Source organism: Mesoplodon densirostris, chromosome 15 (genome assembly GCF_025265405.1).
Source record: "Mesoplodon densirostris isolate mMesDen1 chromosome 15, mMesDen1 primary haplotype, whole genome shotgun sequence".
Classification (NCBI taxonomy): Eukaryota; Metazoa; Chordata; class Mammalia; order Artiodactyla; family Ziphiidae; genus Mesoplodon; species Mesoplodon densirostris.
In genome coordinates, this window is record NC_082675.1 from 25497501 (window position 1) to 25517724 (window position 20224).

At 58.4% G+C, this 20224-nt stretch overlaps 1 protein-coding gene across 2 annotated transcripts in view; it reads left to right on the top strand.

Annotated features, from left to right (window-relative positions):
- The window catches only part of BCR (BCR activator of RhoGEF and GTPase), a 100327-nt gene that overhangs the window by 59292 nt on the left and 20811 nt on the right, over positions 1-20224 (top strand). The window contains exons 5-14 of one of the 2 annotated variants that reach the window (XM_060118630.1): positions 3102-3209; positions 6061-6121; positions 7327-7379; positions 9426-9566; positions 13621-13742; positions 14765-14933; positions 16078-16197; positions 16790-16865; positions 18188-18292; positions 18913-19023. In XM_060118630.1, the coding sequence (XP_059974613.1) occupies positions 3102-3209; positions 6061-6121; positions 7327-7379; positions 9426-9566; positions 13621-13742; positions 14765-14933; positions 16078-16197; positions 16790-16865; positions 18188-18292; positions 18913-19023 (1066 nt within the window). The remainder of the gene's footprint in view (positions 1-3101; positions 3210-6060; positions 6122-7326; positions 7380-9425; positions 9567-13620; positions 13743-14764; positions 14934-16077; positions 16198-16789; positions 16866-18187; positions 18293-18912; positions 19024-20224) is intronic. The other variant, XM_060118631.1, reaches the window with a different exon arrangement.

Below are 20224 nucleotides of genomic sequence, written 5' to 3' on the forward strand. Positions count from 1 at the left end.
TATTTAATATGCGATGCTTCTACAGATCTCTCCCAAGTTAGCCATCATGTTCTTTGTAGCCATTTTCCTTCTGAGTCCGGATGCAGTCCAGGTCACAAGATGTACGTGGTTGTCAGGTCTCCTTGGTTTCTTTCCATCTGTACCAGTTTCTCAACCTCTGCTGGTCTTCCGCAACCTTGACATTTTTCTAAAGGGTGCATTCTAGTTTGGGTCTGATGTTTCTTCAGGAATAGATTCAGGTTCTGCGCTTCTGGCAGGAAGAAAAAAAAAAACCACTGCAGTGACGCTGTGTCCTGTCGGTGCCTCACATCGGGGGGCACGTGATCTCCATTGGTTTATTGGTGCAGCTCGGGTTCTGATTAGTGCATGAATTGCTTGGAACTTCTCAAAAACCACGTGGAAGATGTGAGCTCCTGGAAGAGGGGGCAGGAGAGGTAATGAAAGGGGTTCTCCTCCCAAAGACCCTGTGTTGGTTTACTAAGGCTGCTACAGTCCGGGTGGCTCAAACAACAGAGATCTATCTCCTCCCATTTCTGGAGGCTGGAAGTCTGAGATCCAGGTGTGAGCAGGGCTGGTTTCTCCCGAGACCTCTCTCCTCGGCGTGTAGAGGCCGTCATCTCTGTGTCCTCATGTGGTCGTCCCTCTGTGTCTGTGTCCTAATCTTTTCTTCTCATAAAGCCCCTAGTCAGATTGGATCAGGGCCCATTTGAATGGCTTCAGTTTTGCCCAATCACCTCTTTAGGTCCATCTCCAAATACAGTCACATTCTGAGGTGCTCAGGGTTAGGGCTTCAACATATGCATTTTGAGGGGACACAGTTCAACAGTGATATCCCCTCAGGACTCGGCTAAGACGTTGCCTCTTTATTTTTTTTTTAATTTTATTTTTTTAATTAGTTTCTGCTTTATAACAAAGTGAATCAGTCATATATATACATCTGTTCCCACATCCCTTCCCTCATGCATCTCCCTCCCTCCCTCCCACCCTCCCCATCCCACCCCTCCAGGCGGTCACAAAGCACCGAGCTGATCTCCCTGTGCTCTGCGTCTGCTTCCCACTATCTATCTACCTTACGTTTGGTAGTGTATATATGTCCATGCCTCACTTTCGCTTTGTCACAGCTTACCCTTCCCCCTCCCCATATCCTCAAGTCCATTCACAAGTAGGTCTGTGTCTTTATTCCCGTTTTACCCCTAGGTTCTTCATGACATTTTTTTTTAATTCCATATATATGTGTTAGCATACGGTATTTGTCTTTCTCTTTCTGACTTACTTCACTCTGTATGACAGACTCTAGGTCTATCCACCTCATTACAAATAGCTCAGTTTCGTTTCTTTTTATGGCTGAGTAATATTCCATTGTATATATGTGCCACATCTTCTTTATCCATTCATCCGATGATGGACATTAATCATTAGAGAAATGCAAATCAAAACTACAATGCGATATCATCTCACACCAGTCAGAATGGCCATCATCAAGAAATCTAGAAACAATAAATGCTGGAGAGGGTGTGGAGAAAAGGGAACACTCTTGCACTGCTGGTGGGAATGTGAATTGGTACAGCCACTATGGAGAACAGTATGGAGGTTCCTTAAAAAACTAAAAATAGAACTACCATATGATCCAGCAATCCCACTACTGGGCATATACCCTGAGAAAACCATAATTCAAAAAGAGACATGTACCAAAATGTTCATTGCAGCTCTATTCACGTTGCCTCTTTAGAGAGACCGCCCTGACCACAGTATCTAAAGCAGCCCCACTGTTCTCACCTGCTCTGCCTTCAGCCATCTGCCATATTACTTGTTGCTTTACTTATTCATCGTGTGTCTCCTGCTAGCCGGCTGCGCTGTGTCTGAATGATTCGAGGTGACAGTGCCTCAAGCAGGGCCTTTGTTTTTGTGGGAGACGCTCAGTGAGTGGGGGTGAGGGGGAGAAGGCAGGGCTCTGGGTTCGACCAGATGGCAGGGAACCTGGCGTCTGGAATGCAGCAACTCGTCCAGGTAATCAGCGGGGCCGGGAAGGGCCTCCTCCAGCTGCTGCTTTTTCTCTCGTGCCCCCAGGCCCACAGGCAGCCCCCTCAAGGAGCGAGTCCAGAAGACCAGACAGTGCCAAGGGCATCTGGGATTGCCATCTGAAGAAACACAAAATTCAATATAAATGCAAATGCGTGTAGAAATAAAATTTAGGTTCGATGCAGACCAAACACCAGGATCATCAAAAGCCTCAGGCCTCCCGCTCCTGGTCGGCTGCAGTGGGAGGCCTGGCCAGCAGGTCACGGCATCTGCCCTTACACCCCAGGCCGGGGTTTCCCTGCTGCCTCTGGAGGTGACCTGGGGCCCAGTGATGGTGGTGGCTGCACACAGGACACCTCCCCCCAACCATGGAAGTCTTTACTCAACTGAGTGTTGGAGCAGGAGGCCGAGTGAGGAGACACTCTATTAATGCCTTTGGTTGAGAACAGGACAAACAAACACCTCTCGCCTTGCACCCGGCAGCAGAGGTCTCCCACCTGCCAGGTGTGTAGCGTGACACCTGGGCCCCGTCACCAGGTCTGGGCTGGGCTCATGTCTGGGCAGCGCGAGCCCCTATTCTCCAAGGGCAGCTCAACTGAGTGTTTCCTGCGTGTCTGAAGAGATCGGATAGGAGCAGAGCAGTGGCCCCTCAGGCCAGGGCTGGGTCCACTGAGGTCTCCCGCTGCCAGGCTGAGAAGGGGCCGCTCCATCCCACCTGCTGGAGACGCTCATCCACGTTCACTGATAACCTGGAACTTCAGCTGCTGCTGGTGGTCCCATTTAAATGAGTGGGGTGGGAGGATGAAGAGAACTGCTCCCCGCCCAGGGCTGTGAGTCACTTCTCAACGTGTCGCTTTGGAAGAAGGAAGCGTGCTTAGAGCGTGGGGAGGGGAAGCAGGTGGGAGGCAGTGACAGCGTGGAGGAGCTGAGTTTCCTGCAGCCCTGCACTGTCTGCTGCACCTGGGCTTCCTCCAGAGCTGTGCACAGAAGCCCGTTACCCAGAGGGATGGAGACCGCCTGTCCCGCACCTGTCCCACACCTGCCCTACACCTGTCCCACACTCTCTTCCTTCCTCCCTGCAGGCCAGCCAGCTGGGTGTGTACCGGGCCTTTGTGGACAACTACGAAGTTGCCATGGAAACGGCTGAGAAGTGCTGTCAGGCCAACGCTCAGTTTGCAGAAATCTCTGAGGTAGGTGTGACGCTGTTCAGACAGGTGCACCCCTCCATCTCCTGAGGGTGGGCTGTGGGCTGGTCGTTGGCACACCGTGACCCGGGAGAGCAAGGCACAGCAAACTAAGGTCTGGTTGTGAACCTCAGCTCTGTTTCCAGATGCCTGTGGGTTGTCAGGAGCAGACAGACGGAGCAGCCCGAGGAGCACCCTGCCTCCCCAGCAGCCAGGGCCCAGCTCTGGGGTACCCCGGACAGACTTGCACTGTCTGTGTGCAGTTCGGGGTGTCCGTAGTTCTGCCCCATTAACAGAGGTCTCGACACTTGAGTCCTGAGGCCGACTTTGCACCTTGCGGATGGAGAGCAGGTGGGGAGGTGTCATGCTCTGCCTCTCTGGGGTCTGCAGCCGGCCCGGGGGATGGGGCTGGTGTGCGTTCTGTCGACCCACGTGGGAGGAAGCTGCAGGCTGGGCACCGCACCGGCCCGGGGGCTCTGAAACCTCAAGCCCTGGAGTGTTAGCACGAGGGGCCTCGGAAGAGCCCCCCGGATGCAGAAGATGGGCAGCCATCGGGGGCTGGTGGCCATGCCAGGTCCTCCCTGCCCCGCTCCATCCTGCTTCTGCCCGTGGCAGTTGGGTGATACTTTCTTCTTCCCAGGCCTGTAGTCCTGAGAGCCCTGACCTGCCTTCCCCGCCAAACAAGGATTCTGGGTGGGAAGACCTCCAAGTGAAACCCCAGCTTTAGGAAGAGAAATGGAAACTAGAAATCGGCAGGGGAGGGTCTCTTGCTGGGATACGATCATACCCCGACTGTCACACCTGGGCTTTGTTCCAGGGGATTTGTGCTGTTTTATAATTTATCACGGGGGCTGCGCCGTGTGGGTCCCAGCACCGGCGTCTCCCATGGTGATAACGTGCCACACCGTTCCCCAGAGCCTGTGGGTGCCCTGCTCCCCACCTGGTGCCGCTGGTAACAGGCTACATGCACCCAGGGCTGCAGGCTGGCTCCACACTTCCCTCTGAAGCTGCCCTGGTTTGCCTGCAGCATTGGGTCTGTTCCTCTCTTTAGCTCATTAAACTAGCAGCCCGCATACACCTAACAGCTGGAATGCTGGCGCCAAGTCCCAGGTGACTTTGACAAATTAGAGTCATAATCTTTTAAGAGCAGGCTATGGTTAAATGGAGCCAAGTTCACGTCCACCAGGACAGATGTCTACAGAGAAGGGAGGAAGCGATGGTGGGTCACCACCTGGGAGTCACGTGGTCCCACCAACCAGGCACAGGTGGGAATCTGAGCCGAGGCCCAGGCCCAGGCAGCAGGACCGGGTTCGGGGCGGCCAAATGCCGGTTCTGTGAAACTTTTACCATCAGGTGGTATCCACTTTGGTTTTCCATCCATGTTTCAAAAAAGACCCAGAGAAATTAGAGCCACACAGACAGTGAAATGAACCAAGAGGACACAGAAGAAGCAGGGCATTTAGAGGTGTGAGGAGTTGCATTCTGGGGGGGTCAGAGCTCAGCCATGGGGACTGGATGTCCATCTCCAAGGACAGACAGGGTGGAGCAGTGGTCCTTCATGTCTCCCAGGACTGGCCTGAGAAATGGGTGTGCTGCAGTGTCCAGTCAGACTGGAGTTGCCTGAGATGGGTTCTGTGAGCTCGAGCTCCCCAGATAATAAGTAGGTAACAGGAATCATGTGAAAAGGGCTTCCGGAGTCTAGTCAGTTTGGGAAATGTGGGGTTAAACCAAACTTGTAAGTTTTCTCAAGGCAGAGAGCCCCGAGATGCTCAAGGTGCCCACGTTCATCGCACCTTCCAGGGGCCCTTGGCACGTGGGCTGCTGCCCTGGCTCATGTGAGCGGCACCTAATTTTTGCAGATTTGAGCTCTCACGCCCCCTCACCCCCCCCTCACCGTCTGGGAGCTGCTGAGGCAGACGGATGGTGGAGTCATTGAGGGGAGCTAAATTCTCAGGAGAGGCACCAAGGTGCATTGTGAGTTTGGCCCCCGTGAGCTTAAAATACACTCTGTTTTCTAGTCCCAAGAGGTTTCCCACAGCCTGAGAGGTTGGGAAGGTCATCTCCAGGCCCCTTCCCATTCCTGTGCTGTGTTTTCTGTTCGCTCAGAAGTCTCGTACTGGGATTAACCACAGCTGCTTTCCAGAGACTATATCAGGCACACAGGGACCTTTTATCCACATTTCTCTTGGTACCTTGGACCAAATCAGCGGTGCCTTTGACACAGTTGTGTTGAAAAATGACCCACCCACTAAAAAGCTCTGCTTACTTCCTGGGCAGGGACGTTTGCAGAGTCAGGGGAGGGGAGGCTGGGGTGGAGGCAGAGTGCCTGCCAGCGGCCCGCCCTGGCCTCCCCGAGGCCGAGTGCTCTTCTTTCTGACCCACCAGCCCCTGCACGTTGTTTAACTGCTCCAAGAAAGCTGATCCGTGCACCCAGGAAGGGTGTTGCCAGTTGCCTTGGTTTGCAGGATCCTCTGTGTCAGAGGTTCTCAACCAGCGCTGATTTTGTCCCCTGGAGACACTTAGCAATGCCGGGGGATGTTTTAGATTGTCACAGCAGGAGGAGAGGGTGCTGCTGCACCCATAGGATGCTATTCAACATCCCAGGGTGCATAGGACAGCCCCTTAGAATAGAGAATTTCTGATCCTAACGTCAGCAGCGTCATCCAGGGCGAGCGTGTGCTCAGTTGGCCCCGTTCTGCAGGCTGTGGCCCAGACACAGCCCTGAGGTTTGCCACATCTGGGCTTCTCAGCGGTGAGAGGAGGGTGAGAGTTCTGCTGAAGGTTCCTGACCGTGAACTCGCTGACACATCAGAGCTGCTTAATCTGCCCTGTGGAAAACGTGCTTTTCTCTTTGCAGAACCTGAGAGCCAGAAGCAACAAGGATGCCAAGGACCAAACGACCAAGAACTCTCTGGAAAGTGAGTTCTCCGTGCCGAGGCCCCTACATGCCCCTGTGGTGGCGGCCGCTGCCAGCAGACAGGAGCAGCCAGGACGCCCAGCTGGGTCACACTCTGGCCCCTCTGCTGCTCCAGATTTCCAGTAGTGGGGGGTGGGGGGATGGGGAGGGAGCAGCGCTGGCCGTGGTGGGTGCGGAGGGACTGGTCAGGACCTGTTGCCACCAATGGGAGTTGGGGGGTGGTGCAGGGATCCAGGAAGAGGTGGGAGTTATCAGAAGCCCACAAAGCAGGCACTGCTGGGCATTTACAATGTCATCTTGTTGTCCCAACGGCCCTGCAGGAGGCTCTTGTCTTCCCTTGTTTCAGATGATAAAACAGGTTTAGAGCGGAAAGGACAGTGTAGAACGCAGATTCAGAGTGGCTGGGCAGGGGTCAGGGCCAAGTAGTCGGGCTCCCGGGCCTGTGTTTGCCCTCATCCCTCTGGGCAGAGTGAGCTCTGGAACAACAAGGTACTTCTCGTTTCTGGCTGTTAGGGTCTTGGGAGGAGTTACGCTCACAGAGAATAGCAGACGTGGGCCAGGGCCACAGCTACACCACCCTCTGAGCCGGTATCCCCCATTTCTATAAAATGGGGATAACAGTGCGTGCCCTGCACTAGTCGTGGGCGTTACGGGCGGAGCTGCACCCTACATGTGAGAACACATGAAGCGCCTGTGCCCGTGATGGGCTGTGCCCACCATGGAGAAGCGGGGATGGCCCTGGCCGGTTAGGGCTCCATGCTGCTGGCGTCCAGGGGTCCAGAAACGCTTATAAAACCGAGAGCCGCATCTCAGCATCAGGCTTGGATACACATGGAGCCTAGCGTGCTGGTCCGCACCTCCCGGCCTGGGATCTGCGCTGGCGCTTCCTCCCCAGAGTGCTGGCCAGCTCCCTGACCCCACGCCGGAGGGCCGTCGACACGGAGGCCTTTGAATGCTTGCTGCTGAGTCAGCCACACAGGCTCGAGTTCTGATCAGCCCTGGACCTGGCACTGATGTCACAGACTGAAGGCTCACAGCCATGTTCCCGACCTTCCAATGCATCGGGTTCAACCTTGTCACTGAGCGGAGGGGAGGTGGGGTTCCCAGGGAATGTGGAGACTGGGGCTGCCCCCACCTCCACCCTTGCAGTGAGGGTGGGTGGGCAGGCGGGCGGTCCGCCTTCTCTCACCCTTCGTCTCTCCGCAGCCCTGCTCTACAAGCCTGTGGACCGGGTCACAAGGAGCACACTGGTCCTGCATGTGAGTCCCTCGGGCCTGGGGCCTCCTCGCCCTGGGGTTCTTGGCTTCTGTCCTGGGGCTGACGCTGATGTCTGTCAATTTTGCCCGCCTGCCCCCTTTTCTGCCACACACCTGTACTGAGGATGCAGCAGTGAGGCACCTCTGCCATCCCTGGGCTCCTGGGGGTGGGAGGGGGAAACGCAGCAGGCTCTCCAGGTGTTCCAGATGCCTCGTCAGAGCGGGTACAGGTAGGGAGCCTCCCGTCCCACATGGACAGAGGCTTGCGGCTGGAGAAGCTTCCCGGGGGAGGCGGCGGGGACACATAGCACAGGTTGGGGCACCAGTGGCAGGTGCATCCCGGGGCTGTGGTCAGACCACATTCTCCAGCCGGGAGAAAGTGTGCGGAGAGGGTGTGCAGGGAGTCCCACCTGGCGGGGCCGCTCCTAAAGGCAGTGGGGAGTCACTTGCACGTTATTAAGTGGTCGTCTTAATACTGAGAAGCAAAAGCAGGGAAAAAAAGGCCCCAATCCTACTTCCAGGTGACCCTATTCATCTGTATTTAGAGCAAGTCTTATATGCGCATTTTTTTTAAATAAATTTATTTATTTTGGCTATGTTGGGACTTCGTTGTTGCGCGGGCTTTCTCTAGTGGTGGTGAGCGGGGGCTACTCTTTGTTGAGGTGCACTGGCTTCTCATTGCGGTGGCTTCTCTTTTTGCGGAGCACGGGCTCTAGGCGCGTGGGCTTCAGTAGTTGGGTTCAGTAGTTGTGGCTTGCGGACTCTAGAGCGCAGGCTCAGTAGTTGTGGCTTGTGGGCTCTAGAGTGCAGGCTCAGTAGTTGTGGCACACGGGCTTAGTTGCTCTGCGACATGTGGGATCTTCCCAGACTATAGCTCGAAGCTGGGTCCCCTGCATTGGCAGGTGGATTCTTAACCACTGTGCCACCAGGGAAGCCCAACACGCGCATTTTTAAAAAAATGTACAACCAAGTCACAGAAGTGTTTGAAGTGTCCGTTTCCTGTCTTGCTTCCTCCCCACAAAGGAGCCACCACCACAAGGATCTTTATTTTGACGCACGTGGCATCTTTCTAAATCACTCAGACGGTGTTGTGCTGTGCATACCATTTCGCATGTGGCTTTTGACCCCTTCATGTCATATTGTGGCAGTTGTCCCACTTCGGCCCAAACAGCTCTGCCTCGTTCATTTTTAAGCTGCGGGGTTTTCCATCCAGTGCACGTTTCATAACTTCTTACCATCCTCCAACTAAGAGTTCCTGGATGGAGGGAGATAAGCTGAGATTTGCGGTTTGGGAGGCTCTGGCCGGTGGCCCATTAGAGTCCTGGAGACCCTTTATTTGGTCCCCTCACCACGATGAGCCCAGGCCTGGCAGGGGGAAACCAGAGCCACCAGGAACGGTGTGGGGGGGGCTGGGATCCCCAACACCAGAGCCTCCCCTGAGCTTATTTCATCTCCCCAGGTTCTCTTTGCTGTAGGATTTGGGAGCTAAGAGGGTTTTGTTTCTCTGAACCAGGAAGCGGTAGACTTTGAACACAAATTACGTGCATTCGCAGTAGAGAAGGATTCTCAGGCTCTGATCTAAAAGAGGAGGAGACGGGAAGGTCAGGGGCTTTCTCCTGACCTCACACGGGACGGCGGACCAGGATGGGTTCTGCCCCAGGGGACCTGTGACAATGTCCAGGGGCATATTTGCTTGTCACAGCCACACATAAGGGGGCACCACAGCCATCGAGTGGGCAGAGACCAGGGATGGTGCCAGCATCCTCCAGTGCCCAGACAGCCCCCACCAAAACCAGCCCTGCATGTCGCCAGGGCCCGGGTAGAGAAACCTGCCCCAGACCTGTAGCGTGGAGCCCCTCTCTGCAACGTGCAAACAGCATAGGCTTGGGGGATGCCGTTAGGGGACTGCTCCCGGCACAGTGCTCGCACGAGTGCTGCTGCGTGGCCCAGGCCATGGTGAGAGGTGGCCCCAGGTCACACCCAGCATGCCTGCGGCTCTCACAGCAGAGATGCCGGGGCTGCTCTGACTCCATCCTTCGTCCGATGTAGGACTTGCTGAAACACACCCCCTCTGGCCACCCCGACCACCTGCTGCTGCAAGACGCCCTCCGCATCTCGCAGAACTTCCTGTCCAGCATTAACGAGGAGATCACGCCCCGCCGGCAGTCCATGACCGTGAAAAAGGGAGAGGTGAGCATGGCGGCCGAGCAGAGGTGGGCATGGGGCCCACTGTATCCGCACAGCTCAGCCCAACACAGAAACGCCTGGACTTGGGGGCCCTTGACCCTGGCAGGGTGAACCCAGGCCGGTGTGCAGGGCATCGGGGTGTGGTTTCAGGGGTGCAGGCCTCACTTGGGGGGTTATGTCCCGGGCACCACACACCCTGCCGGATCAGGGTCCCCAGCTAAGGAGACCAGTGAGAAGGAGGATGGCATTTGTGAGCCTGGGGACCACTCGGTTCCTCTTGAGTGTTCTTTCATTAACATACAGTTAACAGTGGGTTTAAGGACTTAAAAGGGGATGAAGGGGAGCGGGGTGTGGTTTGTGTTTGCAGCTGGAGAACGAACGTGGTTGACTTCTTCGGCCAGGAGGGCTCTCCTTCCCCTTCTCCCTCCCTCCCTGACAGCCCCTCCCAGTCTCCATCTCTCTGCACGTCGTAGATGACAGGGTGTGGAACAGAGGGGCTCAGACGCCACCCCTGCCACCTCCGCTCCTTCCCGGGGGGGCCCAGCCCCGTGCCAGGCAGCTTGCAGAGAGATGGCAGAGGTGTGCCAGTCAGGGGCGGCATCTAGTGTGAGCATCTTTCGTTGGAAGTGGCACTGTGGGGCGGGGCGGGGGTGCGGACCCGCGGCCTCTGGGGTCTCGTGCAGGGACAGGAGCCGTATGGCCCAGCAACACGTGGGCTGGCAGCAAACCTTACTGTAGCTGCCGCTCGGAGCCACTCCTCTTCCCGTTAGTGTGCCAGGTGCCCGGCGGCGCCGAGGCTGACCCGCCAGGACTCGGGGCTGGCGGGCAGGCTGCTCTCAGCCCTGTGCTTCCACACCTGTGTGGGAAGTGGTACCTGAGTGTTCGGCCTCCCTTGTCAGCAGTTCACACGGTCTCACAAGACTCAGGATTTGCTTCCGCCAAGACTCCTGTCCCTGTTGGGTTTGTGCTGCTTGGTCTCCCCTCCTGGGACACCATGTTCTCTCGCAGGCAGTTCCTTTATAAGAGCACCGCCCTCCTGGGAAGCAGCTGTGCGAGTCCTTCTGTGGGTGCTGAGTCTGCGCCTGTGTCTCCGCTGCACTTAGGTTCCCCGGGGAGAAGTGCCTCCTCGCTCTTTGGATCATTGGAAGCAGCTGCCTTCAGGAATTGAGGAAAATCAGATGTCGCCTGGCAGTTGTCAGCCAGGCCCTTGAGCCCGCATCTGTATCCCAGGCCTCCTTCCCCGTGGACCCATGGTCGGGGTCCCGGGGCGCCTGAGTGGGAAGTGTGTAGGGGCTGGTGCTTCATGGGGGCAGGGCTTCTACCTGCGCCCACCCCATCCCCACCAGCATCTGGCCCTGCTGACCTGTGGTGTCTGCTCCTTGAGGGGAATCGCTTGGGTGCCTCAGCCACGAATGGGGGAGAAAGGCCGGTGACCCTGAAAGGTCGGGAGTCTGAGTCGTACGTGCCTTTATTCAGGGTTCTCCGTCAGGAGCATAGTAAGGGAGATAGATGGCGGCTAGACCAGGATACAGGCAGATCCACACCCACACCCCTGCCTGGGACGTCCTCGAGAGCTGGGGGCTGGGGTCTACAGATAGAGACAGAATGAGGCCTGATCCCTGGGCCAGGGTCCGGGCTCCCTTCGTGGATTTGCCAGTATCGTGGTTGGGGGCCCTGCTTTCCTGGAGCTGGGAGACCCTTCCTGCCCATCTGCTGCGCATTTTCTGTTTGAGCCACTGCAGGACCCCAGGGTGGGCTGGGGTTCAGAAGTGAGGCCTGGGACCTCCTTGGGAGGGAGGACATCTGCCACGATGGGGAAGCTCGTGGTGAGAAAGTCCTACTGTGCTCAGAGGACAGCCACACCGTCCACTCCCCACACTGTGCACCTCGTGTGGCCCTCGGAGACAGGGTGCAGCACAGAGCAAGGCTTAGATCAGAACATCATGGGCTGGGGGGCTTCTCCTGGAAAGACAAGGATGTGCACAGACAGGGGTGCATGGGGAGGGGCCTGGCAACTGAGTCCACCCATCAGAGCCCCCCAGGGCTGCCTTCTGAGCCCGTGTCTGCTAACACGGGTGGGTGGCTATACGGGCTGCCACAAATGCCAGGGTGACACTGGTGGCCTCTGGAGGATGAAGTTGGTGGCTGGGGTGGGACTTCGGATGAACCTGTGAGCGGCAGGACCCAGCGGGGAGGAGGGGAGGGCCTGCAGGGGGCTCCATCAGGGCTGGGACCCTGGACGATTCTGACCTGCTGACAGAGGGGACGAATCCACCTCTGAGCTGGACGTCGGGGGCCCTCTGCTGGCAATGGCCAGAAGCTCAGCTCCTTTGTATGGAGAAAGGACTGCAGTCCCCCCCTCACAAAAGGTCCCTTGGTCCCCGCTCCTGGGCTGGAAGACCATCTGCCGTGTCCCTGCCGAGGGGGCATTCCTCGAGGACCTCAGTGTCCCAGGACCTGCCCCCCGGCACAGACCCCGCAGTCAGGCTGCCCAGGTCCCCAGTGCTGCATGGCCGTGTTTCCAGGTGCACATGCTTCTGTGCTTCCCATGGGTGCGGACGCGGGGCTTGCCTATGCCCACAGCAGGCGGGGGAGGGCAGTGACGATGGGTCATGGCCTGGGCACGTGGGCAGCCCTCCTGCCCTCCCACTTATGGTCTGGTTGGCACTGGCAGCTCCCATGTAAATCATCCAGTCTCCGTGCCAGGGCCTGGCCGGCTGCTGTGAGTGAGCTGTGCATGATGGTGATGTGGGAGTGTTGGGGGGCCTGGCCCAAGCTGAATTTGCTTCTGGGGGGCTCCTGCTGAGAGTGTGGGGGGAGTTCAGGGAGGCACAGGTTCCCTGAGAAGAACCTCAGGTGACAGGTGGCAGTGGAGCCAGGTGCCCAGACCTGTTGGGGGGGTGGGTGACAGGGGTAGGGAGACGCTATGGGTCTTTGCCCCCTGTGGTGTGTGTGCCTGACCCTCCGGACCCTTCCCAGGCCATCACAGAGAGGGGTGGGGAGTCGCCCTTTCTGGGGGGCCTTCCCTGAGGCCAGGAGGGCAGGGTCCCCAGTGAGCACCTGGTCTCTTCTCCTGGGCACAGACCCCTGAGTGTCCCCGCTCTCTCCCTGTGCTGCCTGGGATGGATGGTGAAGCTCCCTGAGGCTCAGGCTTCTCATCTTCGAAGTGGGCATGAGGACTCACCCACAACAGGAGGGTCACATCCAATGACAGGCCACGTGCTGGCACAGCACACCCGGGGCATGCGTCGGGCAGCCTCTCATCCTGTCTCTGTGTCCTTGGCACAGCACAGCGCCAGCCCGGATGAGGTGGCGGGCACTGTTTGTCAGCTGAATTACTGACTTACCTCCATGTGCCCTGGAAACTTGTGAGCCATGGGACCATCCCTTGTCTTTCAGATGAAGCTCCCAGGGGCAGAGAGGCACAGGGCTTGCTGGGGACTGGTGCTTCTAGTCTCCCTGCTCCTTCGAGGATGCCTCAGGGTCAGGGGTGGGCATCAGAGGTGTAAAACCCCTATGTGGGCCCCTGCCCATCAGTGGTCACTGACCTCAGAAGGACTAGAATGTGGGATCCCAGCTGGGGGACCCCTGCCCGGCCTCCTGATGCCCTCAGATCCAGGCCCAGCCCTTAGCGTGACTGCCCCCTCTCGGAGTTCTCCCGGCCTGTCTCCTCCCCCCTTACCAGGCAGTCCCCTCTAGGCCGAGCACCAAGCTCTTGTTACCTGAGCCTTGATGGTCCCCGTACGAGAACGTCCCCTCTCCACGTGACCAGCGTCTTGCCTGGGTCTCCAGGCCTGTCCTGAGGATGTATGGGCCGCCCTGCTCAGAGGGGCTCTCCCGTCGCCTTGGCTGCAGTGTCTCCTCCGGCCTCCAGGCCAGTGGCTGTGACTCTGTCTGGGTTTGGGAACTTTGATGAACAAAGAGCAAGGCGTTTGGCGTGTGTGTTTGCGGGCGGATGAGGTGGAAGGAGCGCTGGAAAGTGGGTGTAAGGGTTGGAGGTGGGGGGGGTGGAGGCCCAGGCTGCCCCTGCCCTGACCAGCCCCCCCCACCCCCGCAGCACCGGCAGCTGCTGAAGGACAGCTTCATGGTGGAGCTGGTGGAGGGGGCCCGCAAGCTGCGGCACGTCTTCCTCTTCACTGACCTGCTCCTGTGCACCAAGCTCAAGAAGCAGAGCGGAGGGTGAGTGACCATGCGGCCCCGGCCGAGAGGAGGGTCCCCGGGGTACGGGGTGGTTTCTATAGTAGGAGACCTGGTGTTCTTTCCAGTGAGCCTCGAGAGGTCGTAACCTGTTGCCAGGCTGCTCTCGTTAAGCTACATTCTGTTTCCAACTGGACGTGATGCCAGGCTCAAGGTCAAATTTCATCATTAGGAATCTGGAGACATTCAGGGTCTGGGTGGGTGACCAGGCTGTTGACTATGACTTCAGGTGCTAGTGGGGGGCTGTCATGTCGTGACCCAGACAGGTCAGGGGGCTGCAGGGTCTGGTGCAGGTGGGGGATGGACACTGGCTGCCCCTCCCCTGTCCTCGGAGGGCATCACTAGGTGATCCCTACATTTTGTCTTCCTGAGATCATGGTGGCTTCTAAGTGATTCTCAGCATTGGCCTGCAGACCCCACCCAAACCCCCAGGAATCAGACCACACAGGTTGCAGCAGTGGGGGGCCGGGGGAGTGGGGAAGCAGTAGCTGGAATGGAGGAAAGAAGGTCACGTTGGGAAGAACCAGAACTGGGCTCTTCACCCCATTCTGCCATCGCCACGCTGAGTGGATTTAATTAGAAGAGAGCCTTGGTTTCCCCGTCTGTCGAGGTGGGGATTACACCGGGTAGATTTGTAGCCCCTCAAACTCTACAGCTCTGGACGTGTCTGTAGCCCTCTCCTGACTGTCATTGGCGGCCTAGGTGGTCTCCTGCGTCAGGGAGCCTATGAGCCACCACCGTCAGCACAGAGTAGGGTGGATGATGGCTTGTCAGACCCGTGGGGCCTGGGTCACACGTGCAAAATGCCCCTCCCCAGGGGTCACCGAGGCTGGGTCGCCAGTGTCTGCCTGTGGCCTTATCCCAGCCTGTCTCAGGGACCATGAGCAGAGTTTGAAAGTCAGGTAAACTTCGTGGCCATGAACTTAGGGTTCCCCAGAGTCGAAAGCAGTGACTTAAGCAAAGGAAGGTGGTCAGCCTGTTAACCTGCCCCTCCCCCCACCCAGCAAAACCCAGCAATACGACTGCAAATGGTACATCCCGCTCACGGATCTCAGCTTCCAGACAGTAGACGACTCGGAGGCCGCACCCAACATCCCCCTGGTGCTGGATGAGGAGCTGGATGCCATGAAGATCAAGATCTCCCAGATCAAGAGTGACATCCAGAGAGAGAAGGTGGGGCTGGGGGGGTGGTGCCAGGCCGGGCTCTGCAGCTCGAGTGGGCAGTATACTCTCACGCTGGCAGGCGGGTGAGTTCTGCAGGGCATCTGACCCCACTGCTGGTCTCTGGGACCTGCTGGGACCCCTGTGAGCCCTCGCAGTGCCAGGCCTCCCGTTAGGCATGGAGCCGTGCAGGATGGGGTGGGGGGAGGTGCCCCTCTGTCCCTCTTATAACTGCCCTGATCCGGAGCGAATCCCAGGCTGGGGGGAAACACGGCCCCTCCAGGGGGTCTGGACTGCACCCAGCAGGCCCCTGGTTGTTTCTGGAGAGGAACAGTGAGGATGAACCCCTCGCCTGTAGGGTCAGCCCAGGCCAGAGCTGGTGCCTCACAGTGGCCAAAGTCAAGGTGGGTCCCCAGAAGGTTGATGTCCAGGGACACCCTGCTGAGGTGGGTGCAGCAGGACAGGGGTCCTTCTCAGCCCTCACCCTACCCAACCTTCTGTACTGCAAACCCCGCAGGATGAGGAAAGCACAGGAGCCCCAGGACTGGCATGAACTCTGGGTTGTTTATTCGTCCCGACGGACCCGTGGCCCCCATGGCAGTGTCCTGAGGCAGAGGGGAGCCAGGGCTGCATCCACGGGGCTGTCAAGCTCTCTGCCACCACTCACCCATCCGAGCCATGCCCTCTGCCTAGTGGCAGGCGGCACAGCCTCCCCCGGGGACAGAGGGCTTCAGGAGGGAGGAACACGACACGCGGCAGGGAGGGTTTTCCCAGCCAGGTCCTGGGGGTGCATGTCACCCTCCATCAGGACCCTCGCAGTCACTCCCGGGGGACCCGATGCTGAAATGTGGCAGATCCGGGAGCAGGGAGGGGCCTTTGGGGTCACGACAGACCCCTTCACATTGTCTAAGTTTGGAGCAAGTGAAAAAAGGGAGGTTTGTGAGAGGAAGAACTTAATCCCTTAAGAAGGATGGGCTGAGCACGTCCGGCAGTCTGTGCCGGGCCTGGACGCTGTGGCCGAGACCCTGTCCATGCTGGGCCGCCAGACAGTCTCCCGTCCTCCACGGACCGAGCATCAGGGGTGGTGGGGCAGGCAGAGTGGGAGCGGGCCGCGCTGGGCCAGAGCTGGAAACGTGACCGTGCCCTCTCCCCACAGAGAGCGAACAAGGGCAGCAAGGCCATCGAGAGGCTGAGGAAGAAGCTCTCGGAGCAGGAGTCGCTGCTCTTGCTCATGTCCCCCAGCATGGCCTTCCGCGTGCACAGCCGCAACGGCAAGGTAGGCGCCCAGCGTGGCACACAGGCCGCTCTCTGGGGCTTTGGGCCGGAACCCCCATGGCTGGGAGGTGGTGGGGTCTCCAGGGAGTCTCAATAGGGCAGAGGGCTTGCAGGTTTGTGCAGACCCAGCCCTTGGTGCAGAAATGCTGTCTGGGACCTCTTGGGCCAGAGAGACAGCTTCTCTCCTGAGTGGCTTCTGCTGCCTCTGTAGCCGGGGCCTTTCCCTCCATGGGCATCACGCACTTGTCAGGGGGCAGCCGGTGGGCTTTGCGGGAGCCTTGCCTCTGCGTCATGGGCCCGGCTTGTGGGCATCAGCCCTCCCCTCTGCAGGTCCCACCTGGTGACCCTGGTGGCCCTACACTCTGATTCGTCACGCCCTGACCCAGGCGCAGCAGGAGGGGCGGAGGGTGCAGGGAGGGACAAGCAGTGCTGTGAGCACAGCCGCCCCAGCTCCGCCAGCCTGCAGCGTGGAGATGCTCGTGCCTCCTGTGGGCGTACTGCAGGCTCCGCGCGGTGACCAGGACGGAGCCCTGGATCAACTGGGCGCCCGCTCAGCCGGGGTGGAGATAACGGGTGTGCTCTCCTCCCCCCAGAGTTACACGTTCCTGATCTCATCCGACTACGAGCGGGCCGAGTGGAGGGAGAACATCCGGGAGCAGCAGAAGAAATGTGAGTGGCCTGCGCGCCCAGGCTGTGGGCTCGGGAGCGTCACGGCTGGAGGGTCACCTCCCATGGTCTCAAACCTTGTTTTCCCCAAGGGACAGTGGAACTCTTACCCAAGTGAGGTGTGCCATGGAGCCCTAATATGGGAAATAATGGGGGAGGGGCTGTCCTGATAGAGCCCCCTGCCCTCTGTGCCCCCCTGCCTGCCCTCTGACTCCTCCCATGAACCCCCTTCCCGTCCTCTGGCCTTCTCTGAATTCCCACCTGCATTCTGGACCTCCGTACTCTGAATTCCCTGCCTGCCCCCGGGGGCCCCCCTGCGCCCCTGCTGCCTTTCCGAGGCTGCCACGCACGTGGCCCACCCGCCTTACCTCCCCTAAGGCCTGCCACACACCCCAGCAGATGCTGATGCCATACGGCCCTCGACTGGGCCCACCTGGGCAGCCACACGGTGCTGGCCCTGCTCCCCTGTGCTTGACTGCTGTCAGGACAGGGCGCCCACTCCCCTCTGGACGGCCCCTTCTTCGGGCGCTTCCCTCCATTAGCAGTTCTTTCCTTCTGCTCAGCTCAGAGCTGCCCTGTCCTGCCTGGCAGCCTTCAGGGTGGGACGGCAGACCCTGCCCCAGGTCCTGGGGCTGCAGCTGCCTGGTTCCCTCCTCCGCCCCCAGCCATACGGTTTGGGATTCCCGAGCCATCCTTGCTAAAAGGTTTCCGCGTGTGCCTTGTGTGCCCCCCAAGGTAGGTTGGGGGCTCCGCACGCCTCTGCCCTGTCCTGAGCGCCTGTCCCCCCAGGGTTGTCATTCGTGCCTGTGCTGAGACCCCAGTGCCACTGCCTCCGGCGGCAGGACGGGCACTCCTGGTGACTCTGACGGCCAGTGCCTGGGGCCCTGCCAGAGTTTCTGTCCCAGGTGTCCTGTTGTAACCAGGGGCCCAGACCCTTTACAGCATGTGTTGTCTGCTCAGAAATAATCTCCTTTCCCCACCTGGTGGAGAGAAGGAGGAGCAGGGGACAGAGCCCCACAGGAAGGTGCCCCAGATCACCCCCTCGCAACCTCCTTGAGGCCATGCCAAGGTGGTGGGCGGCCCTGTGTTTGTGAGCGTTGTGCAAAGATTCCTCCCACCCTCTGAGCCCAGCCTGGGCCCCCCAGGGCCATGCCTCACCTGCCCCTTACCGGCTCCTCCCTGGGAACAGGTGGCCCCTGTTGTCCTCCTAACCAGGGTGTGCTGAGGACCCAGTGGGGGTACGTCTGAGAACACCCCATGGGCGTCCTGGGGAGTCCGAGAGCCGGGCAGACTCACCAGTTGGTGCGCCTGTGCCCCCATCTCAGGTTTCAAGAGTTTCTCCCTGACATCCGTGGAGCTGCAGATGCTGACCAACTCATGCGTCAAGCTTCAGACCGTCCACAGCATCCCACTGACCATCAACAAAGAAGGTGGGCTGTGCCCCCCAGGCCACCGTCCCTTTCTGTTGTTATTGCCATCCTGGATCAGAGATGTCCATTTCAAGGCTGGATGTGCTGCTGAAGGCCTGTCGGCCTCTCCGGGGTGTGGACGGGACGGGTTAGGGGTGGTTGCTCCCAGGCGGCGGCCACCAGGTGGTTGAGAAGACCGATGACTTGGCCCCAAGTCCTGAGCCGCTCCTCAGACCCTCTGTGCTCTGGGCCCCGCTCCCCGTCCCCCCGCCCACCCCTCAGCCTGGTGCCACCCGCCCCCACCTGTGGTTGTGCTGCATCTTGCGTTCACTGTTACACACACTCGTGCACATGCAGCCACACACAGGGGTATGCTTTGCACACTCAAGCACACACACCCCATCCACGTGGCATGCTCCCCGACCCTCTCCTGTCCCGAGAACCTGTCACATCTCTTCTCGGTCCCTGGTTTGCCCATGTTGTGAACCCAACTAGATCCTAAGGTCCCCGAGACAGAGGCCACGATGGGTGTGTTTCTGCTCCTGACATTGCCTTGTCCCCTGCTAAGCAAGTGACGGTCACACGGGGCCCCCATGAGGGTCACCTTGAAGCAGAACCTGTCACCTGCCTGCTTCTCCCAGGAGGACGGACGCTCACCTCTCTGGTCTCTCGCACAGATGATGAATCTCCCGGGCTCTACGGGTTCCTGAATGTCATCATCCACTCCGCCACTGGCTTTAAGCAGAGTTCTAGTAAGCGGCTGGGTTGGGGAGGAAGGCGGCCAGACACTGAGCCGAAGGGTGTGGGGACCAGAGAAGCAGCTGACCGCCGGGAGGTGCGGTGCTGGCTGACGCCCACTGGGTGTGGGGTTGCTTTCCCTGGGGTGGACCCTGCCGTTGCCAGCGCCTGGCTCAGACCCTGCAAGCTGGGAAGCTGCCCCCTGCAGGCGAGTCCTGCAATTGCAGGGGCTGGGGTTTGCTATAGACAGAAAACGCTGCCTAGGTTGCCAGGAAGCCAGGAGGCTGAGGGCCGGCACCCTGACCCTGGTCAGCAAAGGAGACTCAGCCGTTCTGATGAGCCAGAGGGTTACCCTTTTAATACTTCCCCCTGGGGGCACCTCTCCCAGCCACTTGAGCTGTCAGAGTGGTGAGGGCTGGTCGCATTTCAGCCCAGGTACAGCAGACGCTCACCTGTCAGCCTGACACCAAGTTCTCAGGGTCCCTCGGAGGAGGACACAGGGCAGGTACCGTTCTGCTGACCTTCCCACTGTTGCTACAAAACCAAACAAGAAATCCCTGACAAGCCACAGGATAGAAGATATTTACAAACTGTGTATATATGATCAGGGCCTTGTATCCAGAATATATAGAGAACTCTTACAACGCAATGCTTGAGACAACCCAGTTTTTAAAAAATGAGCAAGAGATTCAGATAGACGTAAACAAATTTACAGATCTGTGGTTGAATGGGAGAAATGGGCATAAGAGATCTTTTAAGGGTGATGGAAATGTGCTACAATTGGATAGTGGTAGTGATTACACCACTCTGTAAACTTACCAAAAAGCATTGAATTGGTCACTTAAAGTGGGTAAACTTTAAGGTATACGATTCATACCTCAGTAAAGACATTTTTTAATAAAAAAGAATGGGGCCTCCCTGGTGGCGCAGTGGTTAAGAGTCCGCCTGCCGATGCAGGGGATGCGGGTTCGTGCCCCGGTCTGGGAGGATCCCATATGCCGCGGAGCAGCTGGGCCCGTGAGCCATGGCCGCTGGGCCTGCACGTCCGGAGCCTGTGCTCCGCAACGGGAGAGGCCACAACAGTGAGAGGCCCGCATACCGCAAAAAGAAAAAAAAATAAAAAATAAAAAAGAATGGAACACAATATCTATTGAATAAGTTGTCTCACTAACTAGAGGTGAATAAGTCTGAATACAAATACTTTTTCATTTTACC